Here is a 13,381-nt window from a genome sequence, read left to right on the forward strand (position 1 = left end):
ACAGAGAAAGCTGCCAGTCGGCAGTAGAGGGGCAGTGTGGGCAGCCAGGCCCTGGGTGAGCTCATGCACCCAGGGAGTGATGTGCTGAGTTGCTCAGTTGTGTCTGACTCTTTGTGACCCCATGGACTGTAGCCCACCAGGCTCCTCTGTCCATGGGATTCTCCAGGTAAGGATACCAGAGTGAGTTGCCATTTCCTCCTCCAGGGGATCTTCCCGACCCAGGAATCAAGCCCACACCTCTTATGTCTCCTGCATTGGCAGGTAGGCTCTTTATCCAGGGAGTGAAAAGTTTTCAGGGCTAAGCACTGAGGTTAGTAAAGCACCACATAGTCTCCAGGAAAGCAGGGAGACAAGCGTGAGCTGCAGGGAGAAGGAAGAGAAGTAAGAGAGTGGTTGTTCCAGAGGCGAGAGAGGAAGGTATTTCAAGATGGAGGCAGGGTCCGCTGTGTCATATGCTGCTGACCAGTCAAGTCAGACGTGAAGGGAAAGTGGGCTCCCTGTGTGGGCTCTTATGGAGTCACTGGTTGCCTTCATGGTTACAGGGTCAGGGGAAAGGTGAGACTGAGCGCCTACTCAGAGAGGTTCAGAGAGAAAAAGCTGGAGTAAGGCCAGCCAACAGCTCAGGTGCTGACCATCTGGGGAGGGTGTCTGGACAACAGCGAAGTGGTCTGGGGAGCAGGGCAGAGCTTCAGACCTCAGCAGGAGAAGGAGTGTGAAAACTGCAAACTGGGAGGAAGTGAAAAGTCCAGAACATGGACCTGGAGAGCCAGGTGGGGAGGAAGGCTTCAGCTGGGGGGCACCGGGATGCAGGCTCAGGGCAGTAAGGCCCATTCTGGACACTCCCCTTGGCAGAGAGAGGACTTGGCCTCCGCCGCTGGGCTGGGGTGGGGCTGGCAGGACAGGATGGGAATAGGACCAGCAAGTGAATGTCTTCAGTGCCCGCAACTGAAGGGTGGTGGTTCTGGACCTGAGTGCACATACGTTACAGTCATCTGGGACGCTTTTCAAAAGTACAGAGCTCTGGGTACTTCCCTGGTGGTCTAGTGGTTAGGACTCCACACTTTCACTGCCGAGGTGGGCAAGGGTTCAGTCTCTGGTTGGGGAACTAAGATCCTGCAAGCTGCGTGGTGTGGCTGAAGAAAACAACAACAAAAAAAAACAAAACCCAGAGCTCTGACCCTGCCTCTGAGAATCCCCATCTGTGCATCCTCAGTGAGGCTTGGCCCTATTTTCAGACTTCTTCCCAGGTGACTGTAATGTGCCAGCAGCTTCAGCTAATTCCCAGGTGTGGGACTGAGCCAGCGTGGAAACACTTTGAGATAAAGAGGGCCATAGGGAAATGGCCAGCCCTGGCATTGGAAGGGCCGCGATTGCGGTAAACTCTGAAGGAATTTGTTGGCTTTCCTTAGGACAGCAATTCTTATAACATTTACCAAAATGAAAATCTTGATAAATTCTGCAGGTTTATAGCTCCCTGGAGGCTGGAGAAAAGCATCACTTGGCAGGAGAAACACACTTTATTTTTTTTGTGGCGGTGCAGATAATTTGGCAGGTACTAGATACCGAGTTTCACATGCTCTTCTGGCATTCCAATGCGCTACATCCTAGAATGCAGAGAACTAGTGTGTGGATGTGCTTAGTCACTTCAGTTGTGTCTGACTCTTTGTGACCCCATGGACTGTAGCCCACCAGGCTCCTCTGTCCATGGGATTCTCCAGGCAAGAATACTGGAGTGGGTTGCCATGCCCTCCTCCAGGGGATCTTCCCCACCCAGGGATCGAACCCACGTGTCCTGCATTGGCAGGTGGATGCTTTACCTCTGAACCACCTGGGAAGCCCACAGAGAATCACAGTCAAGGCCTGTTGTTCCTGATGCCCCCTGGAAGAAGGACTTCCAGGGACCCTGCAGGGTTTCTTTGCCCTCGCATTCTGAATTTCCAGGATGTTCTGGAAAGATGTGGTTTTGTGAGCTCAGCATTTATTTCTTGCACTGGGAAACTACTTCTATCCATTATGTGCAGTTTAGATAGCTTGTCAGCAGCGACTGTTAACCCCACCTTGGCCTGCAGAGACACAATCCAGGACAAGCCAACTATAGTAGCACAGCCACTGGAAATGGTGATCGGCTCAAGAGGGAGGCTTGGAATTCAAAAAGGGCCAATCAGCATCGTTCTGGGGGAGCAGTTATTATATGGATAATGGTAAAGTTCTTTTCTGAAGCCAGAGAGTGTGGGTCTGGATTTATCAGTTGCCATTGTTTCCACACTGTGTGGATAAAGAAGCCTACAGATGAGGCGGAGAAGGAGGGAGGCACACAGAGAGAAAAGACACAGATAGAGATCGAGCAAGAGACAGTGTTCTGCCAGCAGTGTGCTTGGTCCCAGGCCTCCAGGCTCTGGAACTTTCCGTTCTGTTAGCTCCCCCTGCACCCTTCAAGGGTTAAGCTTTTTGGAGCTGGGCTCTGTCTCTTGCAACCAGAGCATCCTGACTAGGACAGATGGCTTCTCAGTTTCTCACGGGACTCAGGGGACGGTGGCGTGGTGGGGGATGCACTGGAGGGTGAGGCAGGCGTGGTCAAAGAGCTTGTGAGGCAGCTGCCCCTGGCACGTCCAGGTGTCCGTCTCGGGGTCGTAGCAGTCGAAGGAGGCCGAGTCCTCGATGCTGCAGTCCGTGGTCAGCCGCCGCCCGCCGGTCACGTAGAGCTTGTTTCCCATCACCGCGGCCCCGTGGTGCATCCTCCGGTCTTTCATGTCCGCGCATTTGACAAACTTGTTGGACTGAGGGTCATAAGCAAGGATCCTCCTCGTGTAACCTGAAAACCAAATGGCATATCGAGAAGGTCAGCGATGCTTATTTGGGACTGGAGGTGGGCAGTCTGGGGACCTGTCTGATCTCTGCCATCGCCTAACCCTGAGGCTGTACTTTGAACTACTAAAGCGAGGAATGTTTCGTTAAGCTGGGGTCTGGACCTGGATCTATCTGACTTGAGTCTCTGCGTCTTTTTTTTTTTTTTTAATTTTATTTTTTGTCATGCTGCGTGGTATGTGAGATCTTAGTTCCCCAACCGGGGATTGAGCTTGTGCCCTGTGCAGTGGAAGTGTGGGGTCTTAACCACTGGAGTGCCAGGGAAGTCCCAAGTCTCTGCATCTTAACTCAGAGTGAAGGCAGCACACATGTCATTCTTCAACTGAGAACAGATTCCAGTGGCCTCTCAGCTTCATTGGCTGTTTCATCTTTCATATATGCTCATTCAAGAGCCTTATCGATTCCAAGAAGGAGCTTTGGGAGCTCAGAAGTGGGTCCCCACAACAGCCTTATCTGGTGGGTACTTTTAGGACCCCCATTTACAGATCAGAAAACACAAGCACAAAGACATTAAAAACTTGTCTAAGAGCAGACAGTTAGTGGCATAGTCAGGATGTGAAGCCAGGTCTATCTGCCCCCTGCCCCCAACCAGCCCTTAGTGACCCCACAGACTGCAGCCTACCAGGCTCCTCCATCCATGGGATTTTCTAGGCAAGAGTACTGGAGTGGCTTGCCATTGCCTTCTCCGCTCTTAACTGTAACATCCTGCAATTGCAGAGAAATTATCCTTTAGCAGCTAGTCTTATTTACAATACCATTTTTTTTTTCTTTTTAGTTTTTGCCCTGGGTCTGGGATAGTGCTAAGTGGTTTAGATAGGTGATCACATTTTATGATCACAACTCTGTGAAATAGATATTACATTATTTCATTCCTTTTTTACAGACAAAGACAGAGAGAGACTTCTGGATGAGAAAATAGCTTTGTCAAGTTGTCCACACTCCCCTAGCTGGATAGATGTGCTTTTATTTCCTTATTTTTTAAATTTAATTTTTATTTTATATTCGGGGGTATAGTTGACTTGCAGTGTTGTGTAACTTCCAGGTGTACAGCACAGTGGTTCAGTTATGTGCTTTTAAAAAGGCTGTCTTATAGGACAGCACCTGTCTATCAGCGACCCTTTTACCCAGGAAAGATGCCAGGTTTGTGTCTGGCATTGTGATCCTCCGTTCAAACTTACCTCCCACGATGACAATCCTCTCCCCAAGCACAACGGCAGGGGCACACACATTCTTTATCATTCTCGTCTCCATTTTGAACCATGTGTTTCTGGAAATGTGATAAACCTGAGGGAGAAATAAAATCATGGCACTGCATTTTAAAGTGATATATGTTTTTAAGAAGTAAAAGGAGTAGTTAAGAGGGTAGAAGAGCAGTGATTTCTTTCTTTGCATTTTTTCTCCGGTTCTGAAAATATAGGTATCTTGCCATCAATAAACAAAATATAACTATATAACTGAATGAAGAAACTGTTACCAGAAATTGGTCTTTATGTGGCCCATGAGATCAGTGGCTGTGCTTCTGTGGAATGGACTGAGAGTTATGCATTTGAGTTGATAGTATGTGTTTGCTTACCTTGCTTGGAACATTTCTTTCTTTTCAATGAGAAATGGAGCAACTTGGACTTGCATAAAACCAATGATCTTTGAATCATTTTTATTTCTGGCTCATGTTTAGATTTCAACATGTTCCAGTCTATCTGAGAGGGTCTTAGGGCCAAGAATAAATCTGGGTCTAAACGAGGAAGGCTTTTGAACAGGTCATGCCTGAAAGTCATTAGAATTGTAGGAAAAAAAAAAAAAAGGAAGCATGAGGAAAGGAAGAAAGAGTAAAGAGATGGGGCGGGATTTCTTGGCCTTGGTCTGAAACATGATTCTCAGACGTGTGTGCGCGTGCTCAGTCGCTTCAGTCGTGTCCGATTCTTTGCAACCCCGTGGACTGTAGCCCGCCAGGCTCTTCTGTCCACGGGATTATCCAGGCAAGAATACTGGAATCGGTTGCCATTTCCTCCTCCAGGGGATCTTCCTGACCCACTTCTTGGTCTTCTGCATCACAGGTGGACTCTTTACTGCTGAGCCGCTGGGGAAGCCTTCCCAGACATGTACTCCAATTAAATCCCTCAGTTTAAAGTTTAAATATCAAATGTAAATTAGTTTATGAGCGATATGGGATGGACTTCACGTAAGAAAAGCAGGAACAAAAACTTTCCAATATTCTTCACCGAAAATTCTTTCTGTGTGAAATATAATTGCCACCATATTCAGTTCAGTTCAGTTGCTCAGTCTTGTCCGACTCTGCGATCCCCTGGACTGCAGCACACCAGGCCTCCCTGTACATCACCAACTCCTGGAGTTATTCAAACTCATATCCATCGAGTCAGTGATGTTATCCAACCATCTCATCGTCTGTTGTCCCCTTCTCTTCCCACCTTCAATCTTTCCCAGCATCAGGGTCTTTTCAAATGAGTCTGTTCTTCACATCAGGTGGCCAAAATATTGAAGTTTCAGTTTCAACATCAGTCCTTCCAATGAATATTCATGACTGATTTCCTTTAGGATGGACTGGTTGGATCTCCTTGCAGTCCAAGGGACTCTCAAGAGTCTTCTCCAACACCACAGTTCAAAAGCATCAATTCTTCAGTGCTCAGCTTTCTTTATAGTCCAACTCTCACATCCATACATGACCACTGGAAAAACCATAGCCTTGACTAGACGGACCTTTGTTGGCAAAGCAATGTCTCTGCTTTTTAATATTAAAGGCCTTATATTTTATCATTTTACCAAATTTGATTTTCACAACCATCCTATGATGTGGATACCACTACTTCCCTCCATTTTTCAGATTAGACCACTGAGGCTGAGAGAGGTTAAGTAACATGCCCAAGGTCACACAGCTAGACTGAGTGGAAGAGCCCAGAGTCCATGCTTTTATTCACCACACTCATGGCTCTGCTTGGAGCCATGGAGGTATGGCTTTTCTTTTCTTTTTAAAAGATTTTAAAAAATCGTGTACTACTTTAATTTGCATTTATTACAGTATTAGTAGTGTTTAAAGATATCTGGTGCTTAGTCAAGTTTCCCTGGTAGCTCAGCTGGTAAAGAATCCGTAGTATTTAAAGATATTTGGTAACTGTTTGTATTTTTGGCCACACCATGCAAAGCATACTGGATCTTAGTTCCTCAACCATGGCTTGAACCCATGCCCCCTACAATGAAAACTCAAAGTCACTGGACCACCAGAGAAGTCCCTTTGGTAGGTTTTTAAAAATCGAAGTATAGTTGATTTACAATATTGTGTTAGTTTCAGGTATTGTTGGTTATCTATTTTATATGGAGTAGTGTGTAAATGTTAATCCCAATCTCCTAATTTATTTGCCTGCCACCCCAGCTTTCTCCTTTGGTAACCATAAGTTTGTTTTCTATGTTTTTGTATTGTAAATATGTTCATTTGTATCTCTCTCTCTCTCTTTTTTAAAGGTTCCCCATATAAGTGATATTATATGATTGTCTTTCTCTGTCTGACTTACTTCACTTAGTATGATAACCTCTAGGTCCATCCATGTTACACAAATGGCATTATTTCATTCTTTTTTATGGCTGAGTAATATTCCATTATATATATGTACCACATGTTTATTCATTTGTTGATGAACATTTAGGTTGCTTCCATGTTTTGACTATTGCTAATAGTGCTGTAATGAGTATTGGAGTCATGCATCTTTCTGAATTATGGTTTTCTCCAGATATATGTCCACAAGTGGGATTGCAGGATCGTATGATAACACTATTTCCATTTTTTAAGGAACTTCCATACTGTTCTCCATGGGAATCCTTGGTGACGCATCAGGGAAGAATCCGCCTGTAGTGCAGGAGATATGCGTTTGATCTCTGGGTCAGGAAGACCCCATGGAGGAGGAAATGGCAACACATTCTTGCCTAAGAAATCTGATGGACAGAAAAGCCTGGCAGGCTACAGTCCAAGGGGTCGCAAGAGTCGGACATGACTTGGCAACGAAACCACCACCACCACTGCCATACCATTCTCCATAGTGGCTGCACCAATTTACATTCCTTTTTCTCCTGTGTGACTTTTCTTGATGGAGGCTTTCGAGACTGAAGCTCTCTTGAAGTCTCTGTCAGTTCTCAAAGTTGGTGAAACATAGAAGAGGCCACCTCTAGAGACAGGTTCAACCACAATGGCTGGCAAGCCTTGTGTTTTAAACCATCTGCAAATATGCAGGTGACACTCTGAAAAATAAGATTCTTGGAGGAAAGCAAACACTGATTGCATTTTACTTGAGTAACTGCCTCCTGGCTTGCTCTTCTTTATCAGTTTTGAAGATGGTTTCAAAAATAGATTAAACATTTGCTCACAATTCTCATGATACCCTCAGAGAGGCTGAGGCAAGGACAACAAAGGATGGTTTGTGACCCTGGAGGAAGTGATACTTTGTTATGGTAGAGGGTTTGCCTAATGCCCTCCTGCAATGGAAGCGGAAAGAAGGCCAGGTAGAAAGGTATATCTACATACACAATTTGCACAGTAACCACTCCCCCACGCCCCCACCCCCGCCACGGCAGTTTAGTCCTTTAAAAGAATGCTTGCATGCAGGTAAACTATCTGATGAAGAAATCTTTGTCCCTATATCTGAAAACCCAGCCTTCCCCAAAGTAACCCAAGCATTCATCCTGAACTATATATCTGAATGAGTACAATTTCCATGACAAAGTTAAATTCTAAGTAGATAAGAAGAGCTTCCAAACTGATTCTTTTCCCATTTTCTGCTTCTCCGGACTGCAGGGCAAAAGGATCACTCACATGTTAGTGTTTTGGGTTTTGGTTTTTGTTTTTTTAAGATTCTTGTTGGATTGTCTTGTGCATTTCTGGATGAGATAGCTTATAAACTCTTTTGAGCTTTGCATTTATTCTTAATAATTGATAACAATTTTGTAATGTGAAAATCATCAACATATTTGCTGACTTAATTTTGAAAAATAGGGTTTTTTTTTAAACAGGAGGGGCTCTAGCTTTTCATAGAAGCACTTTATTATAAATCTGAATGGTGTGGCCAGAGTTTGGAGGGGCGCAGAACATGTCTGTCTTGGCTCAAGTACATGAGTGAAATCTGGAACGGGCTTAGAATCTGCCTAGATGGTCAGGGAGGAGTGGGAAATGTGGGCTGGAGAAGTGATGGGAAGAGAAAAACAAGGAAAGGATTGAATAGAAATGATCACTTTTCTGTGTCGTCACTGGCACCAACTTAGTCCAAGCTGCCATCATCCTGGACCTTGCCTGGACCTCTAGAAAGATCTGCAGTTCTCCTTCCTTTGTCTACTCAGGCCTCCTCCAGTTCCTTCTGCATGAAGCATCCAAGTGAAGTGAAAATTGCTCAGCGTGTCCGACTCTTTGCAACCCCATGGACTATACAGTCCATGGAATTCTCCAGGCCATAATACTGGAGTTGGTAGCCTTTCCCTTCTCCAGGGGATCTTCCCAACCCAGGGATCAAACCCAGATCTGCCACATTGCAGGTGGATTCTTTAGCAGGTGAGCCACCAGGGAAGCCCATGAAGCATACAAAGGAAATTCTAAAAATGCTAATTTGACTACTTCACCTACCCTCCTACTCTCAGGATTGAACCCCAATTCCTTGATAAGGCCTGGAAAGCCAGACCAGCCTCATCAACACAAACACTCATCCCCCAAGAATGTTCTAGAAGTTCTGTAGGAAGGGCTCAGGGGCAGCAATCTGGGTAGAAGGAGTTGCTCAGTATGACCTGGGAAGGGGGCTGATGGAGATTACAGGGGGGCTGACCACCCCCAGCTCCGCCTTGGTGCACAACCTTTCTGCCCCTCCCTCTATGTTACAACCAACTTGTCAAGCTTTCGGTTCCTCCAGGGGATGGGCTGCACCCCCTTTCTGCTTTAGGATCTTCTGCCAGTGATCCCCTTACCCAGGAACACCACCTCTCCCTCGGTAGCAGAGGCTGACTCCTCCTCCAGATGGCAGGCTCATCTGCTCAGAGAGGCTGCCTGCCCAGCGCGGTCCCAGTCAGAGTCCTATGTCCACCGCATCCTCTTCCTTTGTTGCCCTCCATCCTCACCTCCTCCCCTCCTCTCTTGCCTATCTGCTAAAGTCCACTTAAGCCAACCTCACAGAGTTCTCGCCAAAGGCCTCTCCATCCTCACACCCACCTAGATTCCCTCCAGACTGGTTGAGGGGACCTCTTAGAGCACCCCTCTATCCGTTCTCTCCTAAGCTCCTGGAGAGTCGGTGTGATTTACAGCTCATGTCCGTGTCCCCAGGGCACCCAATGTAACTCCTCTAAATGAACAGAGCAGATCTCAGGGGCCTCCTTGATCATCTTTAGGAGAGGGACTTCCCTGGTGGTCCAGTGGTTGGGACTCTGTGCTTCCAATGCAGGGGGCTTGGGTTTGATTCCCAGTTGGGGAACCAAGATCCCACATGCCACATGCCACATGTGTGACCAAAAAGTAAAAAAATAAAGAGAGGCTTTTTATTAAAGGTGAATTACAGAAATTAGAATGTGCATAAAGTTGGAAAACACCCAATAGTCTGACATTTTGATCTTTATTAATTACACTTCTCAGGGAACGTGTAAGTGAAATTGGCATCTACCTGTCATGTAAGGCAGGGGTTCCACAACCTGGCTGTGTCTTAGAATCTCCTGTAAACTTTAATAACAGTGAATGTCAGGACCCCACATGTGGAGATTCAGATTTTGATTCAGCATATCTGAGGTCTGGCTCCTAGGTTTTTGGTAACAGACTATGGACCAGGGCTTGGGAATCTTCTTTTAAGGCCTTACTGATTTGGGTTAGAAGCATCTGCAATATTTCTTTTCTGTTGTTTTTCCGTCACTCAGTCGTGTTCAACTCTTTGACCCCATGGACCATAGCCCACCAGGCTTCACTGTACATGGAATTCTCCAGGCAAAAATACTGGAGTGGGTTGCCATTTCCTACTCCAGGGGATCTTTCTGACCCAGGGGTTGAACTCATGTCTCCTTCTTGGCAGCCAGATTCTTTATCACTAAGCCACCTGGGAAGCCCTGTAGGACTTCACTGTCTGGCATTTGATGTGTTCTAGCTAGATCCTTTAGACGTATCTGATGTACCTTTGTATGTATTAACCTTACACAAAAGAATTCATAAATGGATAAAATCTTGCTGAAATTAAACTTCCTTCCTCCCTCCCTCCCTCCTTTTCCTTTCCCCTGCAACTAACAAGCATGTATTATATGTATGTATGTGCACATGTATGTGCATACACGTGCATTCATGTATGTATACATGTGTTTGTGTGCATGCATATGTATACAAGTGTGCGTATACATGTGTGTGCATACAGTACATACACATGTGTAATGTGTCATGTATGCGTTTTTACATGTGTGTGTGCACGCATGCACTCATGTGTGTGTGTAGACATAGTGGGAAGAACCATTTACCTGGATACATGCATGCGTGCACACATGTATACATATGTGTGTATGTGCGTGTGTGCAGGTATGGTGGGAAGGACCATTTACCTGGATACATACATGCATACGTGTGTGTGTGTGTGTAGATGTGTTTAGGTATGGTGGGAAGGACCATTTACCTGGATGCATGCATGCTAAGTCGCTTCAGTCGTGTCCAACTCTGTGCGACCTCATGGACTGCAGCTTACCAGGCTCCTCCACCCATGGTATTTTCCAGGCAAGAGTACCGCAGTGGGTTACCATTGCCTTTTTCCGATTTACCTGGATACATGTATGCATACGTGTGTGTGTGTGTGTGTGCGCACATGTATGGTGGGAAGTACTGTTTACCTGGATAAGGCGCACAGGGTTCTGCATGATGTCTTCTCCCCCGAAAAGGTAGAGTCTCTGGTCTTTCACAGCGACCGCAGGGTGGAGGACCCCCACTGGCATGCTGGCCATCCTCTCCCAGACGTTGCTGACACTGTCATATCTCTCCATGGAGCCCATGACCTCGTGCCCCTCGCCAATCCCCCCGATGGAGAAGATGAAGCTCCTGTGGGCAGCACTTCTGTGGGAGTAGCGGGCCGCCAGCATGGGCTGCCCCGGCCTCCACTGATTGAGCGTCAGGGAGAAGACGTAGACCTTGGCACTGGGCACGCCCCTCCCCACAGCCACGCCCCTCCCCACAGCCACGCCCCCCAGCATGTAGATACTGCGGTGCAGGGAGACGGCTGAGGCCTTGTACAGGCGGGCCGGGAGTTTGGCGAGGCTCTGCCACCGGCCGGTCTGTCCGTCGTACAGCAGGACGTCCCTGGTGGTTTGCTGGTTGTCCTTCCTTCCGCCCAAGAGGATGAGGAAGTCTTGGTAAGAGTTTCTTGGCGGGACATGACACAGAGGTTGGAGGCCCGCGGAACTAGTGGTGCTGTACAGAGAAAACACCTGCCTCTTGGCGGTCTCTAGGATGGTCTGGCAGGGGGCCGAGGACTGGAGGAGGGCGTCGTTGGCAATGAAGTGGTGGAAGAAGGCCGGGTGGACGTACTGCAGCCTGACCTGCTTGAACAGTTCCTGCACGTATCGCTTCCGGGTCTGGAGGTCATGCTTGATCCAAACCATGAGGGCCTCGAACACCTTCTCCTCCTCCCCACACAGCCCATCGTCCCCCAGGTAGTCTCTCAGTTCCAAGGCACAGAGCTCCTTCAGGTCAGCCGACGCGGCCACCTCTGGGAAATACGTCAGGGCCACCTCCCTGGCTTTCTTCCGGAGGGTCTCACAGCTGAAGATTTCAGAGAGTCTGGTCATGCCCAGGCAGTTGCTGGGGGTCAGCTGGCTCTGGAGGAAGGAGGAGCAGGCCTCGAGCAGCTTGGGGTACTGCAGCATGGACGCGGCCTCCATCAGGGGCAGGACGCTTTCCACAGTGATGTGCGCCTCGCCCGTGTACACATACAGGACGATTCGCTCCAGAGTCGAGGCATCGAGGCCTTTCAGCTGGACCTTGGCTTCTCGGCTCTCCCGGAAGTTGCTGCAGAACATGGCCCTGAAGTAGGGGCTGCTGGAGGCCAGCACGTTGCGGTGGCAGGGGACCTCCCAGGCCCCGGCACAGAGGCTCACGTCGGTCAGGATCCGATTTTGCCTCAAGTCATTGAGCTGCCTCAGCAAGTCAGAGGAGAAGTCATGGTCTTTGAAGAGGAGCCCCTCTGATGACTCCTCGTCCATCCTGCAAAGACAGGGAGAAGTCCCAAGAGGGAGGTAGTCCTGGAGGGTTAAGCTGTGGTGGCTCCAAGACTGAGAGCACGTCTGTCCATTCACTAAGATGTTTGTGGGTACTGCTAAGAGTACTGCTTAGTGAAGACTGGAAAATGGGACCACCTAGTATATGGGCCTCACAGCCAAAATCTCTCTATTCGGTTATGATAATTCTCAAAGGTAACAGAGAAATAGCATCTGCAGACAATCTGAAAAAAGAAAAGAAAAGAAAAAAAATTTAAAAGAGAGAAGGTGGTTGGGTTTGGGAGAGTTGAAGGTGGCAAGTGGTCACAGGGGCTGAAACGTTAGCTTGAAGCAAGATGACAGTCTGTGCATTTGAAGCAGAAGTCTGTGAACCTTTCTCCGGATTCTCAGCATATCTCTTACTTAGTAAACTCATCCAAACATCTTTCCGGGTGTTAGTCATTCCCCACGGATGTCATGCTGGGGGCGTGGCCTCTGGTATCAAGACAGAAATGAGGGATGGAAATGGACCTTTGCGATGTTTTGTTTTTATTTTTAAACATGACCTCATGGAGTCTTGTGGGTTTTGTTTTTAAAATGAGATAAATAGAAAGCAGAGACCAGATGGTACCCCAGGCAGGGTTTATTGGATGACATCTGGCCACCCATCCACCTGCAGAAGAATTAAACATTAGAGCTATTTACCTCGTTTTCCTGCAGTGACAACCACCGATACCTGCCGCGGCTGGTCCCTCCGGAGACTTTCCACCTCTGGCTCCAAGTGAAACCATAAACCCAGGCCTTTCCTTAAGCTGGCAAATGATTTGTCCTGGGAGAATTCTGGATTTGTTTATGCTGAAGGCACTTTCACAGTTTTCTAGAGCTTTGTGAAAGAACTGCTGGGCAGAGAGACCATGTATACATTCCAGGGCTAAGAATAGTTGCGTATGTACTTTCCACTGTTATGACATGTGACTTTCCATTTGCCTTTTGCAGCAACCCGAGGGCCTGTGGGGCTGGCGCATGCCCACATGCCTTGTTTCCTTGGCAAATGTTTATATGGGCAGAAATAGATTTGGAAGAACAGCTTCTCTTAGACAAGACTTTGCTGCCCACTTGGACACATCCCGAGTCCCTTGTCCTAAAAGTGCCTGGGAATTCTAGATGTCTGTAAACAGGTTGCTGTGACCTGGAAAAAGTCACTGAAGATAGTTCTGGGTGAGTTTAAGGTGGCAGATGGTCACAGGGAAGCCAGGACATGGGGGCCCAAGGGCATTGCTCAGTTGGTCTCTGTTTCCTACCATCTGCGGGCAGGAGTGTTGGA

General features: G+C 47.6%; 1 protein-coding gene across 1 annotated transcript; it reads right to left on the reverse strand.

Moving 5' to 3' along the window:
* Positions 1-1,498: 1,498 nt before the first annotated feature.
* Positions 1,499-12,986, reverse strand: KLHL38 (kelch like family member 38). The gene is made up of 4 exons (XM_055432093.2): positions 12,763-12,986; positions 10,699-12,302; positions 4,044-4,149; positions 1,499-2,812 (listed from the first exon to the last, which is right to left on the reverse strand). Exons 2-4 carry the CDS (start codon positions 12,061-12,063, stop codon positions 2,523-2,525), a joined length of 1,761 nt encoding a protein of 586 aa, XP_055288068.1. The 5' UTR covers positions 12,064-12,302; positions 12,763-12,986; the 3' UTR covers positions 1,499-2,522.
* Between the last annotated feature and the right edge of the window lie 395 nt (positions 12,987-13,381).

This window comes from Moschus berezovskii, chromosome 16, assembly GCF_049115385.1.
Source record: "Moschus berezovskii isolate FMDL1 chromosome 16, NW_MosBer_1.0, whole genome shotgun sequence".
In the NCBI taxonomy this organism is placed as follows: Eukaryota; Metazoa; Chordata; class Mammalia; order Artiodactyla; family Moschidae; genus Moschus; species Moschus berezovskii.

What these genes read in the sequence shown, in the direction of transcription:
- KLHL38 (XM_055432093.2), bottom strand. Translation starts at nt 12,063, where the DNA reads ATGGACGAGGAGTCATCAGAGGGGCTCCTCTTCAAAGACCATGACTTC. An exon ending in ACCCTGTGCGCCTTATCCAG is followed by an intron (nt 4,150 to 10,698) that starts GTAAACAGTACT and finishes TTTCTCCCTCAG; the next exon opens with GTTTATCACATTTCCAGAAA. An exon ending in GAGGATTGTCATCGTGGGAG is followed by an intron (nt 2,813 to 4,043) that starts GTAAGTTTGAAC and finishes TTTGGTTTTCAG; the next exon opens with GTTACACGAGGAGGATCCTT.